The sequence below is a fragment of the Melospiza georgiana genome, chromosome 3 (assembly GCF_028018845.1).
Source record: "Melospiza georgiana isolate bMelGeo1 chromosome 3, bMelGeo1.pri, whole genome shotgun sequence".
Lineage (NCBI taxonomy): Eukaryota > Metazoa > Chordata > Aves > Passeriformes > Passerellidae > Melospiza > Melospiza georgiana.
In genome coordinates, this window is record NC_080432.1 from 69,157,246 (window position 1) to 69,173,552 (window position 16,307).

A 16,307-nucleotide genomic window follows, 5' to 3' on the forward strand; every position below is an offset into this window, starting at 1 on the left:
GCCTCTTTCCCTTGACTTCTCCCCTGTCCTTCATCCTGGTCTATGACCAGAAGTTCTGAAGTGCTCCCAGTCCTCACCATTGCCTGCTGCTTGCTTCCCAATCATCAGCTCTCCCAAACACTTGTTCCCAAATCCCTACTCAGCTACTCATACGCGCTCCTTTTTTTATTTTATTTTTTTCATCTTACAGCATACCTTTACTGTGTCTTTCCCATTGAACTTCCCTCTCTCTTCTCCTCCCTTCCCTGTGAAACCTGCCATAGCTAGCTCCTTTGTGAGTCTGTTCATTTTCCTTCTGGCTTGGAGATGGTCCCCTCCTTCCACTCCTGCTTCTTTTCAATGAAAAAAGCACTGGGAGAAGTAAGGTGTGTCAACCTTTGCGCTGCTCCAAAGTAAGCCAGGAACATTTGCTACAAAGAAACTTAGTTTTGACTCTGGCCTGAATTGCTCCCAATTGCCACATTTTTGTTTATAGATAAAGGGAAATTATAGGTTTTCCCTTAATCTTGTTCTTAGGAAGGGCTGAATCATTTTGGCTTGAATTTTCAAATAAATAAATTCTGACATGTGGCAAGGAAGACTTCCATCCTCCTGTAAATAAAAGCAAAGCATCATATTGCATTTCAGGCAATGATACTACTTCTACAGATACATGTGAAAACTGAACTTCCAAACCAGCCCAGTCAACAATTTCTTAGGAAAACCACAGAGAGAACATTTTTTGAGAAATACAGCCTCTTCTTTGACTAGGCCAGGAAGTCACTATAAAGAGCTGCAAAGTATTTGAGCACTCACCACTTAGGAATAAAAGAGCTGTTGTGAAAAAGTGTTATCCCTATGGGGGGATTTTGGATCTCTATCACTTGCTGGTGCAGACATTGTCATTTGTAGAGCTTCAGGAGACTGTGAAAGGTAGCTTACCTGTCTTGATTCGAAAACCAGCTGGGCAGCAGTCTTCAGGCACTTAGCCAGTCTTTCCTTCTGTTCCAGCTTCTTTTTTTCTCTCTATATCACCAGCAGACTTCCAAGGGCAACTAGCTCCTCTTGTTTCTATCCTGAAGTTCACCCACAAGTCAGGAGAAGTTTATAAAGCCTAGCAGTTAAGATTTATCACCAGAGGATTAGTCGGTGCAGCTCTGAACCCATGACATTATTTTCTGTTTAGGTCATTAGTCTAAATCCCTGTCTGTTTACTGGTTGCTTTTTCAAATATTTATTCTTTTTGATTCCTACACTCTCCACAGCCTCCTGTCTCGAGCTGTTGAAATGAATAGTTCCTAATTGTAAATACGGAAAAATGTCTTCAGGCATATTTTTATCCACTTGGATCAATCAATACATTTTAGCTCCATGACTTTGTGAGGTACATCTCAGACACCCTGTGCTCCCAGCTCCTTCCATAACCCCTCAGGCAGCTAAATGTCATCAATACATGCTGAGATCCAGATCCCTGTGGGCTATGTGAGTCACGCTGCTTCTGCACTCCTGCTGGACACACCCCAGCTCTGTTGTCTGTCCTCTGTTCCACTGTTCCCAATCCATGTTTTCAAAGGCAGCCAGGACTACATAGTGGTGTCATATGCTGGAGTTAATACCATGAAAGTATAATTCTAAATATCTCTAATGCCAAACAATATCAAAAATAGTAAGCATCGATATTACTATGATAATGTCTGCACTAGCCTAGCACTTTTCTGCACAGCCTTGCTTGGACTGATCTCTAAGGAAAGCTCTTAGGGACTTGTACTCTATAATCTGCAGGATACCATCCACCTACACTGAGGTCCGCAGTACGTCTGCTATAAAAATCATGGCAGTCTGCTTCACAAGAATCTGCACCTGTCCTGGCTTGTCTGCTGCCATCATTTCACCCTGGTGTTATTTCTCCTTCTCGCAGCTCCACCTCCCCTGCAGATCCCGCAGTACATATCTGTCCCCTTGTGGCCGTATGCCTGACATAGCCCTGCTATTTCATAGGATCCTTTAGGCTGACCAAAACCTTTCAGCTCTTTCTCCCGCCCACACAAACATGGACTCACTATCCCTGCCCTGGCAGCTCCAGAAAAATACTTTAAAGGGATAGGAAGCATCTAAAAGGCGCTGCAGTCTTATACAAGAAATTCAGCTGTGTCTTGGTGTCTGCTGAGTGCCACACAGTGTGCAGAGATGACACCCTGGCTAGAGATGAGGGGCAGCAGGAGGCTGCCAGGTCTGAGGGATGGAAAGAGGCAGCGGAGCAAAACTGTGGACAGATTTCTCCAGCAAACCTGCACAACCCAGCTGACCCAACCTTGCAACGTGCAGATGTGAAACCTTGCTGGATGAAGAACAGGGCTGAGCACTTGCTGCAGGTGAGAAAGGTATTGTGAACGACAACAAATCCAATGCAGCATGTAGATACTAAGAAAAAAATGTCTTCTGTTAAAGGTCTGAGAGTTGTCGCCAGTCATGTTTTTCTGCTAGTCCTTTGGGATGCCTGTTGGTTTAATCATGAGTCTCTGACCTCCTCTAAGGGCAAGAAGTCAGCCAGAGTGGCTGACCATATCAATTCATACAGTTACTTTATAATTCACAATGCATATTTTTACATCGCTGCTGCAATACAAAGGGTACACAGAGGAAATACTCTGAGATACTCAGTGAAATAGTCTTAGTGCTAGAAATACTCTTTCTGTACCTTACTGCATGCCAGCTTAAGCCCAAGCCATCAATCAAAGCACATTTTCAGGCTGGGGGCAGTCCCTGTTGGGAGCAGAGGTGCCTCTTTGGTGTGCCCAGATTTGCATTTGCAAGGCTCCCTCCATGCCCTGCCACAGCCCCCAGAGCTGCCGGGGCCCTGCTCTTCCCCACAGTGCAAAAACACGACTAGAAGAGCAAAGAGCTGAGTCAGCTCTGCTGGCATGTTGCTGCCAGCCCTGGGGAAGGTTTTCCAGCATTCCAGGGGCACCATCACTTATTTGTTTTGTAATCAGAGCTCCCAGCGTTTTGTGGGCAAGATTCTTTTTTTTTTTTTTTTTTTTTTCAGATTAAATTGCATCCATTGGCCTGTTTAAAAACAGTATTAATAGAAAACTGAATGTTTTGTTTATTACCGAGCACTCAACCTCCCCACCCAACATACTAACATTCCTTACAAAAAAAAAAAAAAAAGCCCAAATCATTTCACAAAAACACTGAATTATAACAAAAATTATAGAAGGTGCACATAACCTGGGGCTGAAAGCTATCCAGCCCCCAGTTTGGTGAGAATTCCTGCTCTCCAGTCCCATCCCCAGCAATACCAGAAGCCATCTGACACTTGGATTCTCTACCTGGAACCTGTTTGGAGTCCACTGACTCACATTTTGCAATCTTCTTTGTGTTGTTTCTCCTACTTATCCAAAGTGTAAGTAGTCACAGGGGAAAAAATGAAATAACATATCTCAACTGTTTTATTTGTTCCCTTCTGAAAATAAGTGGTTTTCATTGTCTCTGGACTCATTAGCTGACTTTAAAACTGACAGAAAAGTAAACTATTTTGTTCAAACACATTGTTATGTGTCATAATTTTTTTTCTGACTCAGTTATTCCTCACTAATTATGAGTCCAATCTAATAAATTCATCTCCCTTCAAGAAAAAAAAAAAAAAGTATTTCCATAGAGGATTCTTACTTGTTTTGATCAAAAAAAAAAAAAATCTGAAATCTTCCATTTGAAAAGGATTATCTTTGAACATTCTTTCCAGTTTCTATTCTGGCAAGCTATCATTTTCTTATTTTCCACATAGTTAACTAATTTTGTTTTGTATGCTTCAGTGATACAAGAAATCCCTTTTCTCTAATTTTATACAGAATTTCACTTCATTTTGCTTCATTCCTCACCCTTTTTATTTTAGATGGTCAAAAGAAAAAGTCACAACCTGTAGTCTTACAAAATACTTTGATTTCACATGAAAAATTTGGTAGAATACATTACTTTTTCTCTTGAAATGTACCTGATTCCTCATCTGCTATTTTTAAACTTAAAATCTGTTATGATTTGGGTCATTCATAGTTCCCTTCTCCTGCACCATCATAATGTGCAAAATAATCCAGTAACAGAACAGCTGCAGGAAATTGTGCATGACACACTGAAAATGTGAAAAAGCAAACTGCTTTATTCTGTAATAATAAACTACAGAGCAACAGAAGTCAAAGAGTAATTTAACATGATCTGTCTTGATGCATCTTAATTCTAATTTAGCAAGTACTTGAATACTTTTGCACTTAATTTCATTGAGGAACCACGGTTCTACTACATTAATATTCTGATGCATAGTTCTGCTGTGTTGCAAATAGTGTATTATCAATAATATGATGCATAGGCAAAAATTCAGTTCCATGTACTTTAACACACTTATAACACATTTTTCTTTCTGCTGTGTGATTTTATTTTTACAGTGTTTATGGCATGTAAATAATTTCACTTTAATATCTACAACTGCAACATTTTAATTTGTTGAGTTTTGGCTGGACACTTAGTAAAGTTGTCTTCACTGGAGTTAGTTCAACTGTTATTTGGAGAAAATAAATGTAGTTCTGTAGCTGTACTGCTCTGTGAGTTAACATATATTACTTCTACTTCAGAATGCATTGTGCTGATAAATCAAGAATTTTATATACTTTACCACAATTAAAGAGTAATTATGAACAGATAGTAAACTCTTAATCCCACACCTTTTTTAATACAGACAAACCTAATAAAAATAATCTATGCGAAGAGGGGTGTCTGCTGATAGAACTTTAATACACATTTGCTATGCCTGTCTTGTCAGGAATGCATCTTGTTTTAAAAAGAAGAAAACATTTGAAAGAAATGTTCAAAACATTCATAAACCTCTTTGAATTTCTCTATTTTTCTCCCAAAAGAAAGACTTACTTCAGTGCTGTATGGAACAAGCCTTAGAAAAAAAAGTGAAAGTCTGTGATTTCAGGGCTTACTTAAATTATATAGGTCAAAAATCACCTGAGCTTTGTTCAAATCAAATTGCGTCTTATTTATTTTTTTTATTTATTTTTCTTTGGCCAAGTGGAGAAATATGTCAGTGCTCTTCCAAAAGTAAAGCAAATACAGGGAATATTAGTAGTCAGATAATACGTCATATTCCTTTGTGAACATGGTGAGCATTAATACTTCAGAAAATACAGATCTGTTGGGCTAAAAAAACACCAAAACATTTGAAAACCTTTATTCCTTATTGCGGCATTGCTGCGAATGTGAAAACCTGCCTCCTTTGAAATAATGAGAGACCCGTGCTGGTGGCTTCTGTGGGGCTGGAGCTCCACTGCTGGAGCCAGGGCTGGTCACAGGGTGCCAGGGGACGAGGCTCGCGGCCCTGACAGAAGGCTTCAAGTCTCATTGCAGACATCAGGAAATCATTTTGCAATGCAACCTTACTTCACATTTGTCATTCTCAGAGACTATTTCTTAATGTTATGAATGTATTATCTAGGCTGCATGGACCTGAATTTGTAATGCAATTTACTTAACTTTCAAAATAATCATGTAAATCATGTTTTGTATGATTTTTATTAATGTGGATGAAAAAAATGGGTTTTGTCCTTTAGTAATAAATCAAAAAGTGCCAATAAAACCAATAAAACACAAAGTGAAACTACTTGTATTATCTCACAAAGAATTAGAAAATTACTGCATCCTTTTTGCATCCTTTTCCATCCTTTAATTACCCAATCAACATATCATGCTTAAAAATTACATTCCATCCAGCCTTGAACACTTCCAGGGATGGAGCATCCACAAGTTCTCTATGCGACCTGCGCCTCACTACCCACACAAAAAAGAATTTTTTTCTCATATCTAATCTAAACCTGCTCTCTTTCCATTTGAAGTCATTCCCCCAAAACAACGTTACATTGCAAAACAAAAAATTAAATTTCTTTCAATCCAGTTAGCCATAGGAGCATAAGAATTTACACAAGATTTATTTCTATCTTCTCAAATGACTGATTTTACAAAAGCTTGAGTGTTTATTTCTTTATTTTACAGCAAGTCAATGAGAAATAATTCTTTAGAAGCCAATGAAATAAAAACGTGTTTCAAGTCCCCAGCCAGATACCAAAATTACCACTCTTACTTGAAAAAGTGTTATTTTTCTTAAAATAGTGTGTTCAGTTTTACTGAGTGGGTCATCATTCGCTGAGATACTGTAGAAAGCCCACAAATGGTCAAGACAAAAATAAGAAAGTCATCTTTACTGTTCTACACAACCATACAAAACATATAATGGGAAGAGAAACTAAAACCACAGAATCAAGTTTGAATGTACTATTAAAACAGATTTATTGTCTATATTTAATTTTTTTTAAAATCATGATGTTTAACAACACTCAGAAAGCAGTTTTTACTACTAAGAGGTAGTTTTGTACACCTCAACATCAGTTTTGTACCCTTCTCTGAAAATAAACACTTTAGTAGTTCAGCTATTTTCTGTAGTGAACAAGAATTCTAAAATAATTTTTCATTAACCCAGAAGAATTACCACTGTGGATTAATTGCCCAAGGAATACAGCAGCTGGAAGCAAACTTTTCAAGACATCAAGACCAAGGCCAACACTCAATTTTATCAAATATATTTATATGAGGCACATGACGGGACACTGTGAGAAAGCCTTTGCTGCAAAAATTATTTTTTTTTGTTTTGCCATACAAGCAGACAAAAGCAACCAACAGAAGAAAAAAAACCACTCTTGTTCCAAAATTAAGATAATCTTCAATCTTGCAGACAATTATCTTGAAGCTAAAGCCCTTATGTGTAAAAATGCAGAGATGTCCCAGGAGGCAAGAAGAACAGCAGCAGAGCAACCCCTGCTTGATTTCATCCTTGTCACCTAGAGGTAAAACACAAGGAATGCCACTGAAGTAACTTCTCAAAACTGTGAGCTGACCTTGGGTGACCCATGACTCCAACGCCTCTGCACTGTAACTTGAGGGCATTGTTGATGTGTTGCCTATCATTTTCATAACTGAAGTAGTAAGCTGCCCAGGGATTTTTTGTTTGCCATCTCCAGGCTGCTGGCTTGACTCTACCCATTCCAATCAGTCTCTCCGTTGAAGTTCTAAAAATCAGCCCTGGTTGGTGACTCTGGAGTAGGGACCAGAAACAGGGATCTGTTTTCTGTGGAGGTCCAACAGGTAAGGAAGCCAACAGAGAATTTTACTTTGTTCCGTCTCCGTTCAGTGAAGAAGCTGGACGTTTCTTTGCTGCTCCTCTGGGGTCCTTGCCACATCCCTGAGGCAGACACAGGGGAAGAAGTGGTGCTGATGGGAGTGGACCAGCCCTTCAAGGCGTGAGATGATTTCATAGTCAGGAAGAGCCAGGCTGGCAATGTCGAGGCCCAGCATCCGCGAGACCACCTCTCGGAAATCTGCCAGCTGCGAGGGCAAACACAAAGGAATAAATCAAATGGGAAGCAAAGGAGAAGTCAGGGAAAACATGGACATGGACAAACACAAGCACTTGTGTTATCAGTGCTAAATATAGGCATTTCAGCTGTTGCTCAATACAGAGAGCAGCAGAGGACAGAAACAGCACTTTGAGGCATGCATCAAATCACAAAACACAAACAGCTGAGATGTCAAGTATCTCAAACACAAAACAGTTTTCAAGTGTTTCTTTAGTATCTTTCACAAGAATATCTTCCCTGCTGACTGAACTCCAAAAACTGAGGAAAACACTCTTTTACTTGAACCCAGATGACCAAAAACCATACAAACTGGAAACTCTGGTGGGCACTTCCCAGAGCAGAGGTTTTTGCTTGTCCTTGACCACCATCTGCCACCTCTCCCCTCTACCCTGCACTTTCTTGAGAAAAAAGAAAGGAGGAGGTTAGAAGAAAGGTGGAAGTTTTTGGCACATACTGCAGTCCGACTTAGATTTCAATCAGGATACAGCCCAAATTCAAGATGCAGCTTAAGAAAATGCCTGTTTTTCTTCTGTGCATGGCTGCTGAAAATGTCATAGGAATAGTATTTGGTAAAGTAATTAATTAAAGACATCAGCTTTCTCTCTGCAGTTCCAAGTGGATACACATCCACAAGTGGCTGTCATCACTGCTGATTTACTCTTCTCAACTCACAATATGTATCATTATCAAACTTCAAGGCCTCTTGAACAGACAATAAATTACATAGCCAAAATGACAAATGCCTCAATACTCCTTATCAACACATAAAAGAGGAAAATGTTACTATTTGAGGAAATATGCTTTTCTTGCTCTCTATTTGAATGACAAGATCCCCATTCCCAAGCATGAAAGAGACTCAAAATGCCACAAAATCATCAGAACCATTAAGAAACTGGACTCATGTTCTGATGTGGCAACATCCTCACTCCACCAATCCTGCCAAGGGCTAAGGCTAAGGAGAAGATGGACAGTTCTGAAATGTCTCCAACCCCAAGAACACTGTGCAGAATTCCAAAGCAGTTCACTCTGTGAGGAAAAGGGTTTGCAGCTTTCCTGAAAACAAGGTCTCAGTTTCTAAGACTTTGCCAAAGGCAGTTTGTTTCAAACCCTGAGGAGCTACCACCGATTCAGAAACACAAACATGGAAACCAATAAAGAACAGAGTTGAGGTCTGGGGTCCTCAGCACAAGACAGACATGGACCTGTTAGAACAGTTCCCAAGGAGAGCTACAGAGATGATCAGAGGGCTGAAGAGCCTCTTCTATGAAGTCAGGCTGATAGAGCTGGGGCTGTTCAGCCTGGAGAACGAGGGCTCCAGGGACACCTTATAACAGCCTTCCAGGACTTCTAGGGGCCTTATAAAAAAAAAAAAAAAAGAAAAAAAAGAAAAGAAAAAATGGGAGAGTAACACTTTACACAAGCATATAGGGATAGGACAATGGAGAAGGGTTTTAAACTAAAAGAGGAGAGATTTAGATTAGGAAGAAGTTCTTTACTGGGAGGGTGGTGAGGCACTGGAACAGGTTTGCCCAGGGAACTTGTGGCATCCCATCCCTGGAAGTGTTCATGGTCAGGCTGAATGGGGTTTTGAAAAATCTGGTCCTGTGGGAGCTGTCCCTGCCCATGGGAGGTGTGTTGGAACTAGATCATCTTTAGGGCCCCTTCTAATCCAACCCATTCCATGATTCTGTGATTTGAGAATTCAGTCCCAACTACCTGTACTACCAAGGCAGTGAGATGTCTTGGATCAAATGTTGGAACAACGTTATACCAAAATCCCAAAGTTCCCGTATATTATATTATATTATATTATATTACATTATATTATATTATATTATATTATATTATATTATATTATATTATATTATATTATATTATATTATATTATATTATATTGTATTGTATTGTATTATATTATATTATATTATATTATATTATATTATATTATATTACATTATATTCTACACTAGTTCAGGAGGTCACTGATGCAGGAGTCTGGCAGTGTGCTAGACAAGCTCCCTTAGCAGAAGCTAAAGATTTTTTTTTAAACATCTGGATCACAGACAGGATAAAGAGGCAGCAAACCTGGAATTTGTTTCCATACAGACTTTACATTGAAAGATCAAGGCAGGTCTCTGCAAAGATCCAGCCTTCAGATGAAGGAAAGAAATAAACAGTACTAAAGACTTAAACACAAAGGTATGCTGCAGACAACAACACTCCTGCTAAATTTTCTTTGCACCTTCCATTCAGTGAGTAAAATTATCAGAATTAAAAAAAAAAAAGAAATTAATGCAACTTGGAGCATTAACCCAAGATATTGGGCTTTGAGGAAGTTAAAAGCAGATGCTATATTTTATTTTCAAACTGTAGCTACAAGAAAGTAGAAGGGGTCTTATTCCAACAGAAAGAGAACAAAAAGAAAAGTCCAAAGAATATTGCAACAATATTCAAGTGTTTTGAAACCCCTTGGATTCAGATGGTAAAAAGTCAACATTTTTATTTGTGCTTTTAGCACAATACTCAATGTATGACTGCCTGGAATAATTTACTGCATATAATTAATATCTTCTACTCTGTGCCAGATGCTTTGTTTCCTCATGAGATGTATGAAGAAATTAAATCTTCCTTTCAAATTTCTAACCTTTGTTACAAAACAAAACAGCACTAAAGATTTCCAGGGGAAAAAAAGATTCCCAGGTTGTTGGTCTTCTCCCCATGTAAATTTAAAAAATATTTTCCTAGACTAATTTTCTGAAATAGCATTCTTAAATTTCATCCAGAGTCATTGTTAAGGCCAAGACATGCCATAAAGTTTTTAGCTGGGAATCTAATAAAGTTCTAGGTGTTTCTTGTATTTTCCATCCATCTTTGAATTTATGGTCTATACACAGTTACACAGTAACACAGGCTCTTTGAATCATTTAGGTTGGAAAGGACCTTTAGACTATCAAATCCAACTCCTAACCTGCAGTGCCAAGTCCATCACTAAACCCTGTCTAGGTGTCTTTTAAACACCTTTAGGACTGGTGACTCAACCACACCCTCGGCAGCTTGTTCCAACGCCCGACTACGCTGTCAGTGAATAAATTTTGCCTAATATCCAGTATAAACTCCCTCCCCTCCCCAGCACACCTTGAAGCTCCTTCCTTTCATCCTATCACTTAGTCTGGTTGAATCTCTTACAATTGGCAAGGAGAAAGTGCAAGAGACCAGTGTGTGAGAAACAAAAGGAAACAGATGAGAAGTTGGTAAATTCTATACCTAAGATATTTGGGAAAAGACGTACCTTAAGAAAGATGCTAGGATTTTACAGCATTTTAATACTTCTGTAAAAGGTGATGTAATATTTTGTGATGAGCAAAGAAAATGCCTGCATTTATTATTCTCTTGTAAAACTTGCAGAAGAGCTTTGCAATCACAACTGTCACTGTGGCTCACAAGTGTGAGCTAAAATTTCCTTGTTTGACAATGTTTGGAACACTTTAAAGCACAGTGGATAGCTGCTCCAGATATACCATTTTCCTACACTCTAAGGAACACCTAGCACTTGTCAAATACCTCTACACCCACCTGTCTCTCTCTTTTTGCTAGTTCTGCAAGGGTTGTTTTAAGCACCTTCATCTCACTGGTGACTGCTTCTAACATATTTTTGTTTTTTTCTTTATCTTCAGTAGCTTTACGCTCCTTTAAAAGAAGTTCTGATTTGGCAGATCTAAGTTGTTTCTCAGCTTTTTCTTTCATTCTTTCCAATTTGTCTTGAGACTTATTGAGTTCTTCTATCGTTCTGTTCTGCTCCAAAGTTTTGATCTGCCATAAGATAAGGAAGTTTTAAATTTGTCATACTTTTTAATCTAACTAGAGCAAACAATAAAAATATCAGTAGTGGTCACAAATAAGCACTTTAGTGTGGTTTCTTTTGGGTTCTTCATTAAATCATCACATGTACATGTGAACTGAAAAGTTATTTAAGGAGACAGGCCTATTTCAACACAATTAACAAAAATATTTTTCCTTCAAAGACAGTTAATTCTCCACAGGTTTTGTGAAGAGAGGTATCTGGACAGAAAAGAAAATCCACAGTGAAGGTTCACTCTCTTTCCTGGAAAAAGAGTATTAAAAGAGTTGTCAAATGTTCTGCTGGTAAAAATAGCCCAAAAATTTACATTTTGCTTTGCAGATGCTACTTAGCATATCAAGACAAAATGCAAAATACTCAAAATATTGTAGTATTATATTTGGTTTTGCCACCTAGATTTAAGGAGTTCTCCATGCACACATTTATTTTAAATTAAGTCCAGCTGTATCCAACTGGAATAGAAAAATGGATAGAAGTACAAATGTAATCTTTTAACTCACCTTAAGTTCGCTGGTTTCAGACAGCTTGGCTTTGAGATCAGTATTTGCTTCCCTTGCCAGATCAAGCTGCTTCTGTAGCCTCTCGATCATCTTATGTAACTTTCTGACAGTGAGATTGGCCTCATCCCTTTCCACAGCTAAGGCAGCCCTTACTTGCTTCTCTTCTTCCAGCTGGGTTATTTTCTGCCGCAGAAGGTTCATGTGCAGCTCTCTGCTTTCTAGCTTTTCTTTCTGAGCCTTCAACTTGATTTCCAAACACAAGGACATTTGAAAAAATAAATATGAGAGACCGTGGTACTACATAATCACAAATTTAATCCTCATGTTGCATTTATAACCTGAGCTCTTTTTCCTCTCTTGAAAACTTTGTGAGGAAGTATGAACATATATACCCTCACTTGATACTCCTTGTATTACCAATTCATTGTGCTTCTCTATTGTTTTAAACCTCAAACAAACCCAATTCCCAGCTCCATATCAGTCTGACAAGCCTAAACCCAAAAGATTTTCCTATGTCGTAACAGGATGACAGAGACTTGTTTGACCAAATTTGAACAGACTTGTTCCTATAGGAACAACTGAATGAAGGAACAGTTCTTGTTGGAAACATTGTAATTCTTGGTGAAGTACAACCAAGACCCTACTAGTTTCTAGAGAAGTTTATGTAATGCGCCTCCCTCCTTGGCAGATCCCTTTAAATTTAAATATTACTGGCAGTTGTTTACTGAACTATAAATGCGTATTAAAATTAGACAAATATACAGATATAAACATCCATAACTTCATAGTTTTTTCTTAAGAAGTTGTGAAAAGCAGTATCATGTTCAACTGACTGGCAGGCTTAATTATTTCAATATGCAGCCTTTTTGCACAGTTTGCAAACATTCACTATCTTCTTTTTATGTCAAGGATATCTTAGAAACTCCTTGCACATATACAGTCTGCTGCCTCTAGCAAGCCATTACAGAGACACAGCCATATGTTTATCTTTGAATGGTATGTATTTTTGTATACCTTCCTTCTGAGGCTGTATGCCACAGTCTTGTTCTCAACCACTGCATCCCCTTCCAGTTTCACCAGCTGCTCTACCCGGGCCAGAATCACATCCATGGCCATATCAAATCCAACCTCTCCTGCTAGACTGTCCAGCTTCATCTTCTCATTAAGTTGCTCCAGAAATTTCATATACTAAGATGTGGGAAAGTGGGCAGAAGAATAATAAAATTTCATTCAAAGTCATGAAGTACAATTTAAAAGCAATCCCCACTATAGCGGCAGCCAACAATATGTACAAGTACACTACAAGAAATAATATACTGAAAGGGTGTAATTGGGCACGCTCCTGACACAACTGCAAATTCTCCATATGTCCTTTTCTTAGTCAGCACTTACTTTGTCCATAAATCCCTAGATCTACTGTATTTGTCTTCTTAGCAAGAAAAATTGGGTTTTGCTTCTCTGCAGCAATGGGTAGGCCCTGCTTCTGGCTCCAGTTTCTGTCTGGAGCTCTGTTGTTTTACACGGCCATGCATGGGCAGGGAGAAGTTAGAACGGGCAGCTGTGTCCCAAGTAATGCTGCAAGTGTGGGACTGCCCCACACTGTCAGCTCTCAAACAGAGAGAACTGGTACCAGTGGTGCCATGAATGACATACGATGTAGTCTGAGGAGACACAGGAATGTTAACACCCTCAGCCTTCAGCCCTTCTTTGGAACAGTAAGAGATAAGTTACTGGTTTACAAATTGCTTTTAAGGTTATTTTAATTGCATCTCCATCTGGTTTACTGATGTGAACACATACAGATATCTAATAGCATTTAATCCAATTTTTCCTTCTTTCATCCTGCTCTTTAAAAATTGCTTTAGTCTCTTGCTCTCAATTAGCTTCTCTTGCAAAATCCAAAACCCTCCTCATTAAGAACTGTTTCCCTTTGTCTCTTCCTACTTCTGGCGTAAACCATTATCTTAGCACAGAACCAACAAAATAAATAAAAAGAAAAAAAAAACCAAAACACCATCAAAACAGTTTCACCATTTGTTCATTACCAAGGATACCTTTTTGTTTCATGATATTTCTGACTCAAATAACTAAAAACAGCAGCAGCAGAGAAAAGCACTGCAGTTATTCATTGACAGGAAAAAAATTGCAAAAAAAATCATTGCAGCAACATGTAGAGAATAATTTAAGAATCTAGGGCCACATGTTATTCACAAAGGAAACAGAGCAGAAGGAACAGCTCCTTTTTCTAATTTTCTCCCAATGCGATGGGTGCCTCATTCAAAAAAGTTATTTTATCATAGTCTAAGACAAAACAAATAGGACAAAACTGTTGCTTCTTCTTAGCACTAATCCTGGCCTGGCAACATGCTGCAACTTTGCTTTTCATAGCTGTAGTGTTTGGCTTTCCAGGTAATATGTCATTTTTCAAACTCTTTGGTATGTGAATGAGTTATAGGCTAACAGTGTGTTCATTCATACAATTACACAAAAAAAACCTAGTAGTCATAATTGCCTAATAATATAAAAGAATCAAAGACACAACACAAGATCTTGAGAGATTGCAGATCATATTATGTTTTAGAGAAAGATATAAAGATGAGAGAAATTTTGAGATCAAAGAATAATTGAAGGACTTCTGATGGGGTATTGACAGGGACTTCTTTTAAACTGGTTTTGGGGTTTCGTTTAGTTTTGGGGGTTTTTTTTGCTTAGTGGGTTTGTTTGGGTTTTTTCTGGGGCGGGGGGGAGTCGGGGTTTTTTTGTTTGTTTCGTTTCACAGTAATGAACTCAAAAGCTTAGCTATTTCTTCCAATTGTTGGTCAAAGAAAAAGTATTATTACTCCCTACATCATGTCTGATTTTGCTGTTTCACATTACTTGCACTGCTCCAGTAGACCAAAGCAATACAATGAGCTGTGCCTCTGCCTTTAGTGACTTCCATTCAAAAGTAAATAATGTGTGCAACTACTTTTTGTTTCTCAAGCTTCAAACCATCTTGCATCAGGTCTCCATTTAATAATTCCTCTTCCAAGTGCTTCAGTTGATCGTGGAAATTCTCAGAACATTTTTCAGCTTTCCTGCTCCTCTCCAGGGCTTCATGGTACAATCTGGTCTGATTTTCCAAAGCTTTAGTCAATTTAGCTAATTGCGTTTCAAGCTGAGATACCATCTAGGGAGCAAGCAAAACAACAAAGCATATGGCGTTAGGTGGGAAATGCTAGAAGGATATGAAAGATAAATTAAATTATTAAAAATATATGCCTTTAAAAAGTCAAAAAGAAAAATCCGTAACCACCAGCAAAAATTGTAGAAGTGGAGACAACCCACAAATGAACAGCAGATACTATAAATAATATTAATCAAATACAATTACTTTGTATTAAAAAATCAATACAAAGTAATTCAGACACAAAATTTCCAAAGATGCGGGCACAGCAGCAATGCCTGGTAGTCAGCTATCATTCCTTGAAATAGGCCAAAAAAATCACTATTCTATTGAGGAGTTGATTAGAAAAAGCATATAAGTTATTTAGAAAATACACGCAGCATGTAGGGGAGAATGTAGATATGGATAATTAAGTCTCAGAGGAGTGTTTCCCAACAGGTAACTGTTAAGCAGTGTTCAAAAGATTGTGCTTTAAAAAATATTAGTAATAATAATTTCTGTAATCTAGCCAGAGCCCAAGGATAAAAGGATAAAATCTCAAAACGAGCAATTAGAACCATTTTGAAAAAATTTCTAATTCTTCACTGTTAACTTTACAACACCTGCATATAATGTAATGGATATTAAATTGTAAACTATTCATAAATTAAATACTTTAAAGCATCTGGTTATGCCACTGCCAAATACTGAAAGGCAGTTCTATACACCAAGTTGCTTGTTTCCCTCTGTATTCTTCTTATTGTCATATAATTATTTGGTTACATAGTTAACTATAGTGCATTTGAAACTCAGTGTTCAGACACTAATCTCCAAGCAGCCTCTTAATTTTAAACATCTTGTTGGTTCCTGTTAATAAAATTAACAGTAAGTACACAGAGCTCTCATTAATTTTAATGGCACTGAAAGGTTTCCAACTCAAACTGCAATTAAACACAAACAGTTTGCCCCAACTTGCCTAAAACCACTGAAATTACTGATGCTTATGCAGTAGACAACACTAAACAATAATAAATCTGCAAGAACCCACAAACATATTTTATGTTATTTTGCATTTCACATCATCCAGCAGGAACAAGAATTTCAGTAACCACAGAGGTGCTACTGCCAGGGAGCCTACAGCCCCTTTATCAGGTTGCAGAGGGGTTTTTAGAGGCTTCAAAGATCCCTAAACATGAGAAAGTGAAGGACTACACCACAGAAGCAGAGCAGAAGCTGTCATTTTATCATCCTGGGGCATCATGATGTAACTTTCATCCTTGGCTTAGGGACAATCCACAAGGTAGGCATTTCCTAAAACAACGTTGCAGCCTTGTTACCCACCCATGCCTAATCCATCATTT

The 16,307-nt window shown here is 38.2% G+C and overlaps 1 protein-coding gene across 1 annotated transcript in view; it reads right to left on the reverse strand.

Moving 5' to 3' along the window:
- Positions 1-5,754: 5,754 nt before the first annotated feature.
- The window catches only part of ARMT1 (acidic residue methyltransferase 1), a 47,176-nt gene continuing 36,623 nt past the window's right edge, over positions 5,755-16,307 (reverse strand). Inside the window, exons 11-15 of the mRNA XM_058020854.1 lie at positions 14,770-14,970; positions 12,816-12,989; positions 11,802-12,044; positions 11,016-11,252; positions 5,755-7,410 (exon numbers count right to left, since the gene is read on the reverse strand). Of these exons, the coding sequence (XP_057876837.1) occupies positions 7,213-7,410; positions 11,016-11,252; positions 11,802-12,044; positions 12,816-12,989; positions 14,770-14,970 (1,053 nt within the window). The 3' untranslated portion in view covers positions 5,755-7,212. The remainder of the gene's footprint in view (positions 7,411-11,015; positions 11,253-11,801; positions 12,045-12,815; positions 12,990-14,769; positions 14,971-16,307) is intronic.